Source organism: Cyprinus carpio, chromosome A22 (assembly GCF_018340385.1).
Source record: "Cyprinus carpio isolate SPL01 chromosome A22, ASM1834038v1, whole genome shotgun sequence".
In the NCBI taxonomy this organism is placed as follows: Eukaryota; Metazoa; Chordata; class Actinopteri; order Cypriniformes; family Cyprinidae; genus Cyprinus; species Cyprinus carpio.
Genome location: NC_056593.1, coordinates 19,523,754 through 19,543,640, shown reverse-complemented (window position 1 = coordinate 19,543,640; position 19,887 = coordinate 19,523,754). Strand labels below are relative to the sequence as shown.

The following is a 19,887-nucleotide window of genomic DNA, read 5'->3' as shown; positions in this document are numbered from 1 at the left end:
ATAAAATATGGTAGCATGCCTCTTCCTCATTTTATATGTAAAGTCCATAAATATTCCCAGTTTGCATTGCAGCTGCTGGATTTATAATTAGGGGTGCTTGATAAGGTAAGCAACACTGTTACTACTGCAGACAGCTGAGATTAGTGATCTGAACAAATGCTTGACCATAAGTGTTACTCTAATATGTGTCTCATCACATGAATGCAACCACAATAAACTAAAAACACTGAGAGCACCTTAACACATGTTTAGTATGCCATAGCAACCACCCAGAACACCATGGAAACGCTAAACAATGCACTAAAACAGGAGAACACCTAGGCTAATTCTTTCCTATTGTTTCATTGTTATACTGTCAGTAATTTGTCTTTTTATGCTTGCGCCATATATAAACTTTGTTTATAAGTGCAATATGTTTAAAGAAAAGTGAGTGTTAATTTAAACTGTTTCAGATTAAGTTATTTTTCAAGTGTTATCAGATATTTTCTAGTCACAGATTAACATGTCTTAAAATTGTAGATTATATGTCGTAAATAACACGCTATCTGGCTAAATATTACAAATATGAACAGTTTTCTAAGGTTCAATGAAAATTACTAACTTTTTCATAATGTATAATGCTTAAGCTGTTTATATATATATATATAATATATATATATATATATATATATATATATATATATATATATATATATATATATATATATATATACACACACACACACACACACATAAGAGAACAATTTAAGTTTGTTTGGATTGGAAGCTGTTTGAAACAATTCCAAAATGTAGTGAAAGTAAAAGTAAAAGTCAACAGAACCATTTGAGTTAAGTAAAATAAATAAATAAATAAATAAATAAATAAATAAATAAATAAATAAATAAATACACAAAACAAAAAAAAATACTGTTATACTAGAATAGGTTTGTTAATACTTCTTTACTATACATCATCTCCGGCTAAAGTACTGTATGTAGTATGAAGGAGTTCCTCAGGGTTCACTGCTGAGCCCTGTACAGTTCTAGAACTTTACCCAGCATCCTCTTCGCGCTCAACATGGAGGAACTGACGGTGGAGGTCCGTGGCTCCAATGGAGCTTATTATAAGGTAAACGCTTTATTTTACTCCATTCTCGTTTTACCGTACACACAAACTCGTCTCTTAATACAGCGAGGATGATAAAACCTTGAAGGAAATATTGGAAATCGAGCTACATCGTGTAACGTTACTTTCGACGCATATAAACAGTACTGGACTCAGTGGCTGTTAGCCGTTAGCCGGTTAGCAGCTGCGCGAGAATGATTTTTAAATAAGAAAAACATTACATCAGAATAATGCTAAGGTTTATTTAACCTCGACTTCAAATACAGAAGTGCTTTGAATTAGGAGAAACTCAGTTTCAAGGTTAGACCAACCGACTTTTGGTTTCAGTTTGTTTATCTGCTAAGTGTTGTTGAATATTATTCAGAAGGCGTCCGGTTATATCGATTTATATGAAGAAGAAGAAGAAAAAAACATAATGAGTGCTTAGATAAAAGATAATACTACTTAAACACTAATATAAGAATTAGTAATGGGGCATTGTTGTTCATTTCAAACACGCTCTCGGTCATATTCGTATGTTTACTATCATTATAGTGACGCACATAATAGTCTATGAACCATTTATAATGAAAATAAGCTGTTTAGCTGAACAAATGAGATGGATGTGTGGGTTCAGCTGAGCTAAAAGACGCCAGGAAGCCCATATTCATAATTTAAGGTGTGGTCAGAAATGATCAGATCATATGCAGTGTGTATGTAGTTTGGTTTCGTGTAGTTTTCTCTGTATACACCATACATGCGTCTACAGCTTTCTACTTCAGAGTAGACTGTATATGAATAAACACAAGCGCCAACTGGAACTGAAGTTATTATCCCGTGTCCATCTCATCCTTCAGTTATCCAGCGCTGGTCACTTTGCTCAGGCTTCTCTCAGTGTGTCAGCTGTTCTCTTCCATCTGCAGCTGTCATGCAGCGCAGCAGATATTTCAACACCGCTCTATTTTGAGATGAAGTTTTAGAGATACCTTCTTCCAGTTTGGAGTCAGTTGCCATTGAGAGGCAGTGCTGGTCACCTAGGATTGAAATATCGGTTTATTTTCATATCATAAATTGATTATATATTTGATCGATCCCACCGAACAAAATAACACGCCTTTTTGAAACATTATTTGAGTGTTTTAATCATCAGAATACTATTATACTATAGTATTGCTATTATGAGAGCATGACTTGTATGTATAACCACACTTCAAACAAGCAAACTCTCTTTTTTTATTTTATTATTATTTAAATGCTATTATAGTTTTTATTGATATTTTGAATTTATTTTTACATTTTTATTTTTTAAATATATTTTACATTTTACTTCAACTTTTTTCAGTTAGTTACCAAGGCATAATTTCTGTATTTTATTTTTTAATTAATTTTTATACTTTATTTGATTTAAGCTTTAATTCAGTTAACAATAATCTTTATAGTTTTAGTTAACGATTATAACCCTGTTTTGCAGTGCAAATTTCTCAGCTTGTGTAGTAGCATTAGTGGGTTCACTTTTTAATAAAACGTCAATATTTTTGATCAATTTACATTTATTTTTAATAAATAACAGCTTTAATTTTTTTCAATAAATCTCATTATTCCAGGGCTTTGTCAAAGACGTTCATGATGACTCGCTCTCCGTTTCGTTTGAGAATAAGTGAGTAGAAGCTAATAGTTTCCAATCATGACATTATAGCTTTGGTAGATGAGCATTGTTATATGAAATGATTTTCTCAGCTGGCAACCTGAAAGACAAGTTCCCTTCAGCGATGTGCGGTTACCACCTCCTGCTGACGGCAAAAAGGAGATCACCGAAGGAGAAGACGTGGAGGTGAAGTGAAGCATGTTTTAGTGATGAGCAGTGCACATCCTTGAAGCTCTTAACACGTGTTGTTCTGTGTCCAGATTTACTCCCGAGCGAACGAGCTGGAGCCCTGCGGCTGGTGGCTGGCTAAAGTGCGCATGATGAAAGGAGACGTAAGTGTGATGCGCCTCTCGCTAAACTCTCTGTTTCCTCTGAAGAGCTCCGAGGTCACTTTCACTTTTGTTTCCTGCAGTTCTACGTTATCGAGTACGCCGCGTGTGATGCAACCTACAACGAGATCGTCACGTTCGAGCGTCTCCGCCCGGTCAACCGCAATAAAGCTGTGACGGAGAGCACGTTCTTTAAGTGTAGCGTGCCTGTCCCAGATGATCTCAGAGAAGCGTGAGTACAGGCATCACTGTTGTTTAAGATGAGTAATGATTTACACAATCACAACCATGTCATGCCTAATGAGGTGCATCCTGGGATTTTAATATATACTAGTTATATAATATTTACATATGGTATTTTATGTAACATCTAAACAAAAACTCTTGTATTATCCCAACTCAGCTTTTGTCATGAAGATAGCCTTAGATGCGGACATGGCACTAAAAATAAATAATAAATAACTACTAATACTACTATTAATATCTAAACACAATAGAAGCTGGCATTTGTATTTGTTGTTTTTTTGTTTGTTTTTTGTTTTGTTTTTTTTGCATCTTTTTATCTCATAACTTTTGGATTTTTTTTATTATTATTCAAATGTTTGTATTTTTTATTAAAGTCTTGAATTGGCTTTAATTTACGTTTAATTTTTTTTTTGTTTTTATTTATTTCCAGTTATTTTCCAGTTTTCTTTTTAAAAAAAGTTAATAAAATGTATATAAAAATATAAAACTATAAAAATAATCACAAATATTTAAAAATAAAAATGTCATATATTTAAAAAACAAATTCTTTGAATTTGTAAAGAAATTTGTAAATGTTTGAATTAGCTTTTATTTTTATATTTCCAGTTATTTTCAAGTTTTCCCAAAAAAAAACCTAATAATTTCACACATTTAATCATAAGAATTGGATCATAAATGTATTTGATAATAAAATGTAAAATATATATATATATATATATATATATGTATTTCACACATAATTCCTCACAATTCATAAATGTATTTGATTATAAAATGTAAAAAAAAAAAAAAAATATATATATATATATATATATATATATATATATATAATTATTATTATTATCTTTTTTATTTTCTTTGGAACCACTTTTATTATAATATTTTGTGACATTTTTGTAAGATTTTCTACATGCGTCAGCTGTCAGAGCCATAGCCTTTTGGGCAGTTAGGTCCTTTCCTGATCCTCTCCCACTGTTTCCTGTCACCTCCCATACTGTGTAATAATGGCAAAAAGCTAAAAATAGAACTTAAAATCACAAAAAGAGAGACTGTATTGCAGTCATGAGGGTCACCACCGTATATTAATGATAATTTGGGTGTGAAATGTGATTAATTATCTATTGTAAAAATATACTACATCTTTTCGTAAAAACATTTTTTTTTTCCCCATTAAATTTTGGTGCAAATCATAACATATTTATAATTGCAAGAGTGTTGATTAAAACCATGAACTGGTTTGTTCTTGGCTCGTGTTAGGTGTGAGAATGAACAAGCCCACAAGGACTTCAAAAAGGCGGTTGGAGCCATTCGGATCGTTTACAGCCCGGAGCAAAGTGAACTGGTTGTGTTGGTGAGTCCCAGTTAACCTCGCCACTTCTGAGAGTAGGTCTAAACGTGACCAAAGCTTAACCAGCACTATGTTCCCCAAACACCACTAGTCCATGAGCGAAGCCACCATCAAGCGCGTCTCCCTGCTGAGCGACATGCATTTACGCAGCATCCGCACCAAACTCCTGCTCATGTCCCGGAACGAGGAGGCCACCAAACACCTCGAGGTAAATAGTAACTGCCACCATCCACTATTTTTTATTATATTTATGCAGTGCTTTTTTATTTGTTTATTTGGTCAGTTAATGTTTATGTTACAAAGTGTTTTTTTTTACAATGCTAGTGCTACCTAACAATAATAACCATGTATTAAACCAGGGTTGAAAATGAACTTCGGTTTACAATTTCCAATGTGAAAATCTTTGTGTGCATGTAGAGTACGAAGCAGTTGGCCTCGGCGTTTCAAGAGGAGTTCACTGTGAGAGAGGACCTCATGGGTCTGGCCATCGGAAGCCACGGCAGTAACATTCAGCAGGCCAGAAAGGTGCCGGGAGTGACGGCCATCGAGCTGGACGAGGAGACGCGGACCTTCAGGGTGTACGGAGAGGTGCGTCAGCTTCCTGCGCACACTGTCTTCACATTATACAGCTGCTTTGTGATGGATACGATGTATTCTCAAATGTTACATTACAGACTGATGAGGCGGTACAGAAAGCAAGGAATTATCTAGAGTTTCTGGAAGATTCAGTGCAGATTCCTCGCAATCTTGTTGGTATGCATTTTATTTGATTTTTTGTTTTGTTTTGAAACAAATTGTACAAAGCTTAGAATGAATTGTTTTAGAATTATTTATATAGTATCTAAAATAGAGAGTGCACAAGTCTTGTTTTAGAATTATTTATATAGTATGTCGTTTTTATTAATGCTTTTAATTAGCTTTACTTTTATGTTTTTGAGTTTTTGGTTTAATTCTAGTTTGTTTTAGAAATTTTATGTGATTTTTGGCATTAATTTATTATTCCAGGTTTAGTCATTTTTATATTTCAACGAACTTAATTCAAATAGTTGTCAAGGCAAATTTCTAATTTATTAATTTATTTTTAAAGTTTTTCATATGATATTTATGTTTTACTTCACTCTATTATACTTTATTTTTATGACAGAATTTGTTTTAAAAGTTTTTGTTTTATTTAACAGTAACAATTTAGTGCAACAGGAACAAGTTTTTATTTTTATTTATTTATTTATTTTTATACATATTTCAACAAACTTGGTTAGAATTTGGTTAGTTGCCAAGGCAAAATTTCTCATTTAAGTTTAATTTAAAGTTTAAATTTCTAAAAAAAAATTTTTTTTATTTCTAATCAGGAGTTTACTCACAAAATGTAACATTTTATAATATGAGGTGGGAATGTGATGATTTTTCAAGAGAATGTAAATGATTTGTGAGGGAAGCACACAGTTTCTCAAGGTACACCGGACACTTTTGTGAGAGAACACAAAAGCATTGAAATAGGGTCCATTTTATTTTATTTTTTAATTTCATGTTAACTTTAACTGGCAACAAATTATTAACTTTAACAAATCATTTCTCTTTGTAGGGAAGGTTATTGGAAAAAGTGGCAAGGTTATCCAGGAGATTGTGGATAAATCTGGTGTAGTGAGAGTGCGCATCGAAGGCGACAATGACAACAAACTCCCGCGACAGGAAGTAAGACACCTGAAAGTAGCCCAAAGAAGAAGCCAGATCAATATACACGCATACAATAATGCATTTTTGTTCTTAGGGAATGGTGCCATTTACTTTTGTTGGAACGAAGGAGAGTATCACCAATGTACAGGTCCTTCTGGAGTACCATATTGCTTATCTAAACGTGAGTATGAGAAAGCCATCCGCCGCAGGGATGAAAGGCCTCAGAAACTCAAGCACTAACTCAAGCGCATGCATGAGTTATGCAGGAGGTGGAGCAGCTGCGACTGGAGCGGCTGCAGATTGACGAGCAGCTGCGTCAGATCGGGATGGGCTACAGGCCTGTCCCAAACCGACCCGCCACTGAAGAGAGCAGCACCCATATCAACCGCTCGTACTCTGGCAGGGGCCGCGGCCGCCGGGGGCCCGCACACACGTCCGGATACGGTAAGACTTCTGCTTTCAGCTGAACCTCTTTAAATCGTTTGAAAACACATCCAGGTCATACTTCAGCACATATTTGGAGGAAATTATATATTAAATATATTAAATTAAACCTGTTCTGCAGGCACTAACTCTGAGCACTCGTACGCCTCGGAGACTGACTCTGAGCGCAAGGAGGAGCTGAGCGACTGGTCCATGGCAGCAGAGGAGCCCGAGCACATCCCCAGACAGCAGAGGGACAGCAGGAGGAGACCGGGAGAGGGACGGGGACGGGGACGCGGAGGACCTGGGGGCAGAGGCCGCGGCTCAGGAAGAGGGGCGTCCAACTCCATTAGCTCAGGTATACTGGCCCCCTTCCTGCCCTTCATCAGGAACACATGTTATTCACCAGCACAGATTTTAGGGCTTTATTTTGTCTGAAATACCACGCATATTCTCTCGGAAACCATGTCTAATCAAATAAATTCATTCAATTTTAAAATATAATAATTTACTGTAGTTTTAACAGTATAAATTGAAACGCTATTGTGAATTTTTTATATATTATTTATGTTTTTAATTCTTTTTCATGGTTCAATTTGAATTTATCATCAAAAACAGTGGTAATCAAATGAAGAGGCTTAGTGTTTAAATTAAAACATGCATGTATTAAAGTATTAAGACGTTTTACTGTACAATAGCAATATATTTGTCTTTTATTTCTTCAAGGTAAACCAAACTTTTATTTAAAAGGGTTGTAGTGAAGGCTTTCATTCGCATTTTCATTAAGGCACTAAGATTTATGTTTTATGGAGGAGGAAAATTATATATCATTGCCATGAATTAAAAATTCACTCATTTAGTTAAATTGTGTCTCTAAGAATAGTGAGACATGGGCACGATTTACCTAAAAGAGGGAACAAGTTATGTTGTGGTGACAGTAGAACTAAAGAGCTGGAACATTTTAATAAAACATTTCCACAAATTGATAAGGTAAGGGAACAAATTTTTTTTTTTCGTAATTTTTTCCAATTTTTTTTTTTTTTTTTTTTTTTTTTTTTTTTTACCAGTATGTTTGTCCTCTCTAAGGACAAATCTAGTTGTTCTGTAATTAATTAATACATTTTTGTCATTGCATGTTGCATTGCACAGTAAGTATTTATTTTAGTTCTTGTCTTTCATGTCAGTCCTGAAAGATCCAGATGGAAACCCGTATAGTCTGTTGGACAACACCGAGACGGATCAGACAGCAGACACAGATGGCAGTGAGTCCCAGATGAACACCAGCCGTCGCAGGCGCTCCCGTCGCCGCCGCACAGATGAAGACAGCACAGTCATGGATGGCATGAGCGAGTCTGACAACGCCTCCCTCAGCGAGAACGGGCTCGGTAAGCACATCAGCAGGAGGAGCTTCACTGCATCTTACTGTCTCAAATAAAGTCTAGAAACAAATTCAACTCCAATACATACAAATTGCTAAAGCAACAGTTTGTTCGCAGTTTATTTAGAATAATAGGCATATAGGTATATTTACAGACGTTTAATGAGGCTCAGAGGTGGTATGAGTGCAATTAAATTCATGTTGAGATTGTTTTAAATATAAAATTTTGAATATTGAAATAATAAATATAAAAAAAAATTAACTGAAATGAAACTAAAACTGCCATTCAGTTCAGCTGATTCTTTCAAACGGTTGATTCATTCAGGAACGAAGCAAGTGACTGTCTTTATGAATGGATAATTGAATAATTGACTCACTAGATTTGTTTAACAGGGTTTACGCGGGGACTTAAAAAGTCTTAAAATTAGTTGTATCATATTTAAGGTCTTAAAGTCTTAAATTGTACAAGAACGTCTTAATTATGATTTCAGGTCTTAAATTTGGGGACGATAAGAGCAGAATTGTGATATGGCTTAATGTGACGATTAAACTTAAATAAACATGAGCGCTGGGCCTTTCAGTGTCAGGTGCCATGCTGCTGTGTGTTCTGCTGTTACCAGGGTAACGGTTCTATTTCTGCCGTTCCGAAAGCGCCTCCTGCTGGCAGAGAATGAATGTGCATTTTCAGTAAGCCTGTTTTATTCAGGATCTCTCTCTCTCTCTCTCTCTCTCTATATAGTTTTTAGGTTTTAAATTCTGTTTTCTCTGTTCATTAGCCGCAGCACTTCACTTCTGATGTCTGTCCCGCTTAACAAAGTGCAGTAAACAGTAAAACAATTGTGGCACAAATTAGTGTGTTTATTAGTACATTTAATAAATGAATACAAATACTAGTTTACAACATCCAGCAGCACAGTGAACTGTTTTGCTCAGCTAAATAGGCTAAATGGAGATTGCTGACATCGCCTCACACACTCAAGTTCATGTCAGCTCTTACATTAAAAATAAGATGGAAAGATAAAACATGAATAGTTTCCATGGATCTAGTCTTTGCGTCTGTTTGTTTGATGTTTGAATCAGGTCTCCTCTGTTGGAATAGAATTGTCTAGATGGCACTGTCACAGTAGAAATGTGATCCTGAAACTGCAGCCTCCAGTATTGCAGGAACACAGTATTGGAGCTGTTTTTGTTCAGACCAGTGTGAAAAGTGACCCATGTTTTTACCCTGTAAACTCACAGAAATGTGAACTGGTGGATCTATAAGAAGAATAATCATGCTTTTTACAGCCATTTCACAGTTTAATATGTTACTATAGACATTTTCCTACCCCGTTCATATGGTATTAATTTTATTTGTGCAGGTCTTAAAAAGTCTTGCTGTGAATTTGTTTGAAACTATTTCCGTTAATGAAATAGAGCAAAATCAGGCAAAAGTGTTGTAGTCGGACAATGCAAGTCACTTAATAATAACTTCTTGTTTATTGAACTGTTGTATTAAATCAATATCACATTTGCGAACTCCCTTAATAATCATTAAAAGCTGTCACTTACTTTAGTTTCTTTGCCATCTCACAAAGTTTCATTATAATCATAAAGCCCCCTACACTGCACAGTTAAACTCGTATTTACACCCTGTCTACACTTTGTCTGTTATAATGAGAGGATTCGTGAGATTGCAGAACTGAGTGGATTCTGATTAACGTGTTTGAGGAATCAGCAGATTTATATGTCTGATACATTACTCAACGCTGCAAAAACACATTGTAAACAGAAACCTTTGAAGCTCCCGAGTGCAAACACAGATATGCTGATCGGGTCAGGTGCTCCTTAATATTTTTTCATATGACCTCTTTGATTAGTTGATAACATGAGTTGATAACATGACAGACTCCACAAATTGCAATTTGCTATAAAGGCTTTTTCCAAAACGGCTGTCAGTATTTAAGGCAGGGTTCGTACGAGGTGCTTGAAGTACTTGCATTTGTGAAATTTAAGTCCTGGAAAACCCTTGAAAACAGCCATATTTTTGAGAAGGTACTTGAAAAGTACTTGAATTTTTTAAGGGCGGTATGTATGAAATTAGTTTTTTTTTTTTCCTCGATAAAACAATCTTTTTATGCAAAATTAACGATGCAGTGCATCTGACATGAATACAGAGCTGTTTCGCCTGGCTTTTAGCAGCGCACGAAATCTTGCGAAATTACTTCTTGCAATGAAAAGCGGTCTTGTGATATCAGTATAAAGTTGAGTTTGTGGTTAAACCTTTGAAAGTGCTTGCATTATATTGTTTGGTCTTTTATTGCATGTGCTATTCGTTTGGGTTTCTTTTGGTAACACATATAAAGTCTGACGCACCGTGGAGCACATCTGCATCTCAGTAGCTCGGTCCACAAACCATTCCTCTGCTGTGAATTTAAGTTGCTTAACATTCATCTGGAAAAAGTGTGTTATCTCACTAGAATTTTTACGTAAATCTTGTATAAACATATGCCAACACAGTCTGTGTATATGCATACACAGAGGACAATACAACAACATTTCTAAATATGCGATTTGATTTGAAGTTTAAACCCTCGCTCAGAGTTTGCAGGTGGCCAAATATTAAAATTGCATGTATTTAAACATCCTTGAATCATGCTGTAAAGTGAAGCATCGTCAGGCCGTTGGCGCCCTCTACAGGTATTTGTTATAATACTTAATATACTTAAAGGGTTAGTTCACCCAAAAATTTAAATTAGTCCATAAATTACTCACCCTCAAGGAATCCTAGGTGTATATGACTTTTTTCTTTCAGACGAATCCAGTCGGAGTTGTATTAAAAAATTGTCTTTGATCTTTCAAGCTGTTTCACTCAGCAGACGTTGCAGTGCATCAGTCCAGAAGAAGTGAAATAAAAAGCACCCATCCATAATAAAAAAAAAAGTGTCTCACATCAGGGGTGAACAAAGGCCTCCTGTAGCCAATCGATGCGTTTTTGTAAGAAAAATTTTCATATTTAAAATGTTATAATCACTTTTATGTAGCTTGTGCTAACAGTTGTACACAGAAGCAGTTCCGGGAGCATGACGAATGGAGGTCAGCGTTTCGCATGCGCTGGTGAGTCTCGTTAAAACCAACGTTTGTTTACTGGAGCAAACGAAGCAAAGTTTCTTTACTTTAGCAAAGGAAAAATACTCCGACATTCTTCTTTACAAATCCTCGTTTTGTACTTCTAATTAGTGACCGTTGCTTTGTTTTGATCTCTCCCCTGCGCTTCCGCGTTCATCACTTCTAAGGAGCGCATGCACAAACCTGACCTCATTCGTCATTCCCCTGGAGCTGCTTTTTGTTTACAACAGCCAGCGCAAGCTAGATTCAAGTGATGATTACGTTTTAAATATGGTTATTTTTCTTACAAAAACACATCGATTGGCTACAGGAGGACTTTGTTCACCCCCCGTGTGAGACACTTTTTATTATGGATGGGCACTTTTTATTTCACTTCTTTTGGATTGATGCACTGCAACATCTGCTGAGCACCATGAAACAGCTTGAAAGATCAAAGACAATTTTTTTATATAACCATGACTGGATTCGTCTGAAAGAAGAAAGTCATATACACCTAGGATGACTTGAGGGTGAGTAATTTATGGACTAATTTTCATTTTTGGGTGTACTAACCCTTTAAGTTGGTTATGTTCATATTTTGTGTAGACATATTACATTATGTAGGCCTATTTTATCAGTGTTGTTCAATAAAACCATGTAATAACTTTATTTTATTTGAACCAATTATTATTGCCTCATTGTTAGTTTGTATAGAAATAGTCATACTAAAGCCTGTTTTTCACTTTTGTAATACTAAAAATACCAGATTACTCAATTGTCAAAATAATCAGTAGATTACTTGATAATCAAAATAATCATTAGGAACAGCCCTAGATTAGTTAAAATATTTTAAAATACAACGGTATTGCTTTGATTTGTGTGATTAAAAGACAAATATTGTCATTTAAAAAAAACAAAAAAAAATCTTAAAAATAGTATTATAATATTGTCTCATTCTAGTGAACCAATCTGTATATCGCATGAGCTAAATTTATTGTCACACACCCTAGTGTTGATAAGTGGTTTTAAAGCTCATAATTTCCCAAGTGTACAGCTTTCATTCTTCAGGACAATCATATATTCATGAAAAAAGGAAATGTCTATAGTAAGGAAAGCGATAACTTTGCCATAGTATCCTTTTAAATGTTAAAGTTGCCACAGTCATCGCATGCTTTTGTGCTGCACTTTATTTGTACCATTTTGTTTTATTTATTAGTTTTTTAGAATTTGAAAGATAATAATGATATTGTTTCATAAGTGAGATCTCTGATTTTAGTCCTTGAAAACCAAAAAAGTAGTGCTTGAAAAGTCCTTAAAAGTCCTGGAATTTCGTTTTGCAGTTTCTGTACGAACCCTGTTAAGGTCAGGCTTTTTCACCGGTCTCTTGTAGATGATTCTGAAGCTAATCCCCAGCGGCGCAATCGTAGCCGCCGCCGTCTCCGGCCTCCTGAGGAGAGGCAGCCAGGTACCGGTATGAATTAACACAGGGTTTGTGTTCAAGCGAGTGTTAATCCAAACTGCATGGCACTGATCACCTGCAATAACATCAGGACTTCAAACTTAACCCACACGATCAAACAAGCCAGATCACAACATCCTGTGTCAAATAAATTAAGTTTTCTTGTGAGGAAAGTTATTTTCAGCGGTTTGTTACATTTATAACCGCCATTTGCATGAAATAACATCCAAAAACAATGTTCATCTGGAGCTTATGAATTTAAACTGGTTTCACAATTGCAAATAACATTGTTTTTAATGCTGTAGGCATTGATTTGCATGGTTTATGTAAACACATGTAGGTCTTCTACCTCAGAGGAGTGGTTTACCTACAGGATTCTGATATTTATTTACCGACATGTCATTCCAAACCCTGAACAGAGAAAGACTGTCCAGCTGAATCTTCCTCTCCGCCGCAGCTCTCATATCTCTGTTATCTGTGCACATACTCAAACTTCACGTATCGGATCATGGTTAACTTCCAGGTTTAAGCTTTCTTGCGTCCCGCAACCAGATGGAAGGGTAAGATTTGAGAGCTCCGGCAGAGGAACATTTTCAGCGCTTAACTTTTGGTCTGTTCCTCACGCAAAGCTATTTCACCCTCATTTTAGAATTATAAAGCTCTTTTGCTAATGAAATCATTGATGTCTCTTGCAGTTACTGTGGCTGACTACATATCACGAGCCGAGTCTGAGAGCAGACAGAGAAACCCGAGAGATCAGAGGAAGAACAAAAAGGACATGGTGACTCTATTTATGCATTTCTTCTTTTATGCATCTCTGTGATTAGTTTTCAATTGAAGAACGGGTGCACAGTATTTATGATATTTAATCATAATGACTGACATTTATTAATATATTATGAACACTGTGAAGAGCTCTGCTTCTAATCGCAGCTGTTTTGCATCATCCACAGGGTCAAGTGGAGTTCATATCGGAGCACAGCCCCGCTGAAGCCGTGAGCAACGGCCCCACCAAAGCTGACGATCAGAGCAAAATGCCACAAGCTTCCGCCGAGAAGACACCCAAAGCCAAGCCAGCCGTCGTCAACGGAGTCTCCTAATCAGTTCACTTCATTTCTCCAAACTCATAACCTTTACAGTTTTACAATAGTGCTTGTACAAGCTTGCCAAAGATAGACGTACGGACTTCCACATTCTCGATTGCACTCTTCAGTTCCTTCACTATGGAACAGATAATTACAATGGAAATAAACAAACAAAAAAACTTATGTCACACCTGTATTCCTGATCGGATGTTGTGCCTTCAGAGCATAGTTTCAACATTTTGTTGGCTGGCTATAGAGCAAACAAACAGAAAAAAAAAACAACCACTTGTCTGAATACAGAAAGACTCCCAGACATCCTTAGCTGCTTTTTGTTACATTTTAATATGCAACCACTTCTTCACGAGGGGTTATGGGGAAAAAAAAGGACGTTTTGCACTGAAGTAATTTCTTGACCTTTAGAATAATGTTAGTCTGGAAACTGGTCTGCTAACTGTCCATTTTAAATGCTGTATGTACAACACTTTCTGAACGATTGCATTGGGTTTCATCTTTTGCCTGTTGGGTTGTTGTAATGGTGGCAACCGAGACTGTTTCGCTAAAGGAGCCTTTCTTTTTTTTTTTTTTTTGGTTTATTTATTTTAAAATGTACAGTATTTAAAGTTAACAACGCAGTGGTTTTTAACACTAAACTGCCTGAACTTCTTAGCACGCAGATTACAAATTTGGGCTACTGAAAGATCAATTTCCAGATGTTCTGTTCTGTAAACTACGTTCGTTAGTCAATTTTTTTTTTTTTTTTTTTTTTTTTTTTTTTAAAGATCATTCTGGTTGTTTGATGTGCAATATGTTTTGTATGCAGGTAGTTCATAAATAAACATTTGATCTTCCAGCCAACCTTTCAAAGTTAGTGTATCAGTTGTTTTGCTCTTTCCTGTCCAAACAAGGCTTCTGAATCTTTCAGCTTTCCTTTATGTAAAGGTGTGGTAACTTTTTACATTATTTGGTGAATTTGAATGGGTGAAATCCAAACATTTCAACCATGTGGTTGGGAATTTTGCATGAGGGCAAAAGATTCCTCATGCAGATTTTGCAACATTTAAAAGGTAATGAATCTGAATTATCTGAATAATGAATTCTGCCACATTCAGCTGTGGTGTAAATTGATTCGTTTTCATACAACAGAGATCAGATCTAGATGACAACATGTTTAATGATCATGTAAGAATTCAAGTGCATCAGACAGGGCTCGTTCAAACATTTGATGAAGATTTATTTCTTCAATTGTCCGTCAAGTAAATCTTTAGCCTCATTGATTTTTGCCGCCAGATATGGGGATCCACCTGCCGAAGAAACACAAATAACACTGACAGCTCAGAGGAACTCACATCCTGCAGAGTTTTATGTGTTTTGCATTTTACAAAACATGAAGTCTCACCTCGGTCAGGATGGTTTAGAATCATCAATTTTCTGTGTGCCTCTCTGATCTTGTTTTTGTTAGCGGTAGGACTAAACGAAAGAGAATGAAGACTTAAGAAATACACATGGATCAAACTTTGTACAGTCCCTTAAATCTTATGATACTTAATATGGATTAGATTACCATTTACATAAACATGTTTCTGACTCAGAAAGCAGATTCATAAAGGCTCATTCACACCAAAGATGTTAACTATAACAATACATGTCAAGTTCTAATAATCCTAGAAGTATTTTGAAATTGATGAAATGAGTTTTATTAGAATAGTGAGGTCCTCACTACTGCCATAACATAAAGACCTGTTCATACAAAGAACGAAAACTATAAAGATTACGTTAACTATTAGCATCCACACTAATGTATTTTCAACATTCTCTTTATTATAAGAATGTGATGCATTGATGTTGTTTGCCGCTTTAAATGTTTGAGCACTTTAAATCAGGATGGATTCTAATTGGCTGTTAATATTTTTATTGTTCAGCAGCTGGAAAAAGTCGTTCTGAAATGATTCCACTGATATCATTCCTTTGTTTCATTATCGTTATAGTTACAGTGTGGACTTCACTTCTGAAAAAATCTGAATGATTAAAACTTTATAGATTATCGTTATCGCTATAGTTATCAGGGCAGACAACAACTGCAACATGCTCTTATAGTAAACGGGAAAAAAAAAAAATTCATTCTGTGTGAACCGCCCCTTAAAAGCAGATTTTACATATTATCTGATTACATATTAATGACCATTACTAATAACAACTACACTGTAATATACTATAAACTGTTGTGTAACGGTGGAACCAAACTTGTCTGTAAAGTAAGATTAAGTAAATGTGAAGTAACAGGGTTGAAGACGCTAAAATTTCTACTTTTTCAGTTCTACATATTCTCTGATTTTAAATTACATTATTAAATACAACTACACTATAATATTCTACATTGATGATGTGTAACAGGATGGAACTTAAAATGGAACTTGAGTGAAAATGCTTTAGAAATGCATAAGGAAATGTGGTGTAACAGGGCTGAATACTTAAATTTATACCCCGTCAGTTGTACATATCTGATTATAAATTGATAACCTTTATTGAAAGCAACTACTCTGTAAAATATTCTACCCTGTAATGAAACCAGGTGGATCTTAACATGGTGGAAATGTATGTAAAGTAAAATAAGCTGATTTTATTAATAAATAATAAAAAGCGGAATAAAAGGGTTGATGAAACATTTAAATCTCTTCTTCGACAGCTGTACATATTCCTTGAATACAAATTAATGACTTAAAATCAACAACATCGTAATATACTGTACACTATTGTGTAACAGGATGGAACATAACATGGTAGAAATGCAAATGCTTTTTGGAAATAATGAAATGTGACAGTGTTAAATACTCAGATTTCTACTTTATCAGTTGTATTCCCTGATTACAATTACTGTCGTTAAAAACAACCACACTGAAATATATTTTAGTGTTGTGTAACAGGATGGAACCAAACATGGTGGAAATGCAAATGATGTAAAGTAAGATTAAGCATATTTTAGATAAATTATGAAATGTGGAATAACAGGGTTGAAAAAAAAAACATCCACACTGTAATATATTTTACTATTGTGTAACAGGATGGAACATAACATGGTAGAAATGCAAATGTTTTTTGGAAATAAATAATGAAATGTGACATAACAGAGTTGAATACTCAGATTTCTACTTTATCAGTTGTATTCCCTGATTACAATTACTGTCGTTAAAAACAACCACACTGAAATATATTTTAGTATTGTGTAACAGGATGGAACCAAACATGGTGGAAATGTAAATGATGTAAAGTAAGATTAAGCATATTTTAGATAAATTATGAAATGTGGAATAACGGTTGAAAAAAACAACAACCACACTGTAATATATTTTAGTGTTGTGTAACAGGATGGAACCAAACATGGTGGAAATGTAAATGATGTAAAGTAAGATTAAGCATATTTTAGATAAATTATGAAATGTGGAATAACAGGGTTGAAAAAAAAAACAACCACACTATAATATATTTTAGATATTTAGTGTTGTGTAAAAGGGTTGAACATAAGATGGTGGAAATAAAGATGTTGTAAAATAAACAGCTGTAGTTATGTGATGTGGCAGGGTTAATGGCTGATCTGATTTAATCTTAACATTGATTACACTACCTAACATTTAAAAATTTTACTGACATCTCTTTAAATTCAGACTAACGGTGGAAATTTGTGTTAAACCAAGTACATATTAACAGGGTGGAAAGCAGTACTGGGGATACACGTGTATCCTCTGATAACACAGTGATTATTATGTATTAAATATGTGTATAATTTTGTGTAAATGTAGGCTATATGTAAACTTAAAATGAGTAGTTTTAGTGTATAACATGATATTTTTTTTCATTGACAAATACATAATTTGTGAAAACATAGACTACCTGACACCAAGAATAAGGGAAGCTTCTCTCCTGTTCATCTTTGGTTCAAAACCACCTCTGTAGTATCCGCTGCCAAATGCCTGCCACACACATGTAAATTGTGTTTGTTAAAATAAAACTGTATAAGTTCATTAAGATAAAGTATGGATTACATGATAAGAAGAATATAACTTGCAGATCTGGATGCCTCCAGAGCTTGCTTCATTTGCGGCTCCATATGTTTCATGGCTTGCATTGCATAGCGACCTGTAAAAAATGAGCCATTAGAAAACAATCAGGCATAATTAATCAACAGATGTGAAATGCAGCATGTTCCTGTGCAGATTTATCCTAATGTGCTGGAATCGTACCTGCAAACCCTGCTGCTGCCAGGGTAATGCCCACGGCCACCATGGTACTGGCCTGAAACACATAAAACAATAACCCTTGATTGTGCAATCTGCATTAATTGAGAGGCAATTTGCATTGTTTAACGCAACCACACATCATACACGTCAATCATAACACGTCGCTTTTATACAGACTATTTCTCACCAACAGCCTTGATTACATGTGTCATAATCATATCTCACAGAAGCATACAATATTCACCCATATACAGACTGCACAAGTTTCACTTGAAGCTTTATTTTTTATAGTGTAACAATGACACATGTTATGTTTAATAAACATACTTTGAATGCATTTATATGTCAAATGGAAAATATCTATAAACATGAATGATTTGATCAATCTATAACAGCACTGAATGTCACTATCAGTTAGCAATGTGCTAATGCTAGCTCTCTTTTGCTTTTAAATTGCTTGATAAAAGCATCAGAAATCGCGTCACATTGGTTTAAAGTGAGAGAGGAAACACTTACCATTTTCTGTGCTTTCCCCTGCTAAGATTCTGTGTTGTGATCGTCTATAATCATAACTTTATTCATAACTCACTGGAAAATGTCATGCTCATGTGTTGTTATGGTGACTTCTGAACTTCAGAGAGCGACCTGCCGCAAAACGAGCCAGCACGTCGCAAACCCCGAACTGACGTCGTAAATCGTCAGGCGCAAAAGCATGGCTGTGTTTGAAATGGCATACTTGCTTACTGCTTACTGCTCAGAACACAGTGCATACTGCCGACTATTATAAGTGTGAAACAGTATACAATAAGCAACAGATGTTTCTGAGTAGTATGCTGAAGTGTTGGCACATGACAAATACAGAACATTAATTCATCACAAATGTGTTAATCCTTCTGTTTAACAAAGGCTTGTTAATAAGGCTTCATAGTACTAAATAATGCTATAGGCTATTGCTCAATTGAACTCATTTCATAAATCAACAACTATACCTCTTTAACTGAACAATGATATTTTTGGCTGTTAAACTAATACAACGACAAAATGCTTTTGGAAAAATTAATATATTCTACACAAAGTGCAAATAATGATAAATTCTGTTTACAATAAAATAGCAGCATTTTCTTTAGCAACAGGCATGCAAATATAACTAGGTGGCAGATATTTATACAGTGTCTTCAGATGCATACATCAAATTCCAGCAAATGTAATCCAGCATGCCATGCGTACTGAACATTCACTTACTATTTACAGCAAACACACAGCATACTGCGAGATAGCAGTTGTCTGGTAGCATGCCATTCTGAACAGTGTACTTGAGTACTTGAGTTATATTTAGCAGATTCTGGTAAACAGAGTAGGTCATCCGGGTATTCCATGCATACAACAAATTTGCATACCGTGCACAACATACATACTGGATACTGCAGAAATAGTAAGAGTAGTATGATAGTATGGCAATTCGAACACCACCCATGTCACAAGTTCTTTTGTAGAGCTCCTTGATCTCATGATGTGCTGAAATGTAAGGTAACCATAGTAATCTGATGGTTATTATTAATGAAAAGCTTAAGTTTAAAAATGGAAACCTACATGTATAGAAACACATCATCACACATCAAATTTCTATATGACCTGGGGCCAGTTGCATAAACTTAGCCATTGTGTTAAGACAAACTAGTCTGACCCACTAGCAGTTAGCCAAGTGGTGATCAGTCTTATTTTTTGGATTCAACATAGACTAATCTACTCTTGTATGTAACAAAATTAAATACATATGACCAGCCTTAAAAAAAAAAAAAAAAAAAAAATGATGACTAACTTGTAAGACTATGCAACCAGCCCCTGAATGAGTGAAATCATTTAAACAGATGAAATCAATTCAAATCATAAACATATT

The 19,887-nt window shown here is 35.1% G+C and overlaps 2 protein-coding genes across 3 annotated transcripts; one reads left to right on the top strand and one right to left on the bottom strand.

Moving 5' to 3' along the window:
- Positions 1-958: 958 nt before the first annotated feature.
- LOC109082365 (fragile X mental retardation syndrome-related protein 1-like) lies at positions 959-14,613 on the top strand. 2 transcript variants are annotated; one of them, XM_042712201.1, is made up of 17 exons: positions 959-1,108; positions 2,689-2,741; positions 2,822-2,915; positions 2,990-3,061; positions 3,142-3,290; positions 4,562-4,655; positions 4,744-4,860; positions 5,070-5,240; positions 5,327-5,405; positions 6,235-6,344; positions 6,421-6,507; positions 6,593-6,770; positions 6,892-7,107; positions 7,934-8,134; positions 12,605-12,679; positions 13,369-13,454; positions 13,627-14,613. In XM_042712201.1, the coding sequence occupies exons 1-17, from the start codon at positions 1,058-1,060 to the stop codon at positions 13,771-13,773; spliced, it is 1,980 nt and encodes a 659-aa protein (XP_042568135.1). In that variant the 5' UTR covers positions 959-1,057; the 3' UTR covers positions 13,774-14,613. The 2 variants fall into 2 exon arrangements, with proteins under 2 accessions (XP_042568135.1, XP_042568136.1); XM_042712202.1 differs by lacking the exon at positions 12,605-12,679 and having other exon boundaries at positions 960-1,108.
- LOC109082366 (DnaJ (Hsp40) homolog, subfamily C, member 19) lies at positions 14,330-18,659 on the bottom strand. Its single transcript, XM_019097255.2, has 6 exons — positions 18,507-18,659; positions 17,994-18,045; positions 17,819-17,889; positions 17,644-17,723; positions 15,155-15,225; positions 14,330-15,059 (listed from the first exon to the last, which is right to left on the bottom strand). Exons 1-6 carry the CDS (start codon positions 18,507-18,509, stop codon positions 14,989-14,991), a joined length of 348 nt encoding a protein of 115 aa, XP_018952800.1. The 5' UTR covers positions 18,510-18,659; the 3' UTR covers positions 14,330-14,988.
- Positions 18,660-19,887: the final 1,228 nt, after the last annotated feature.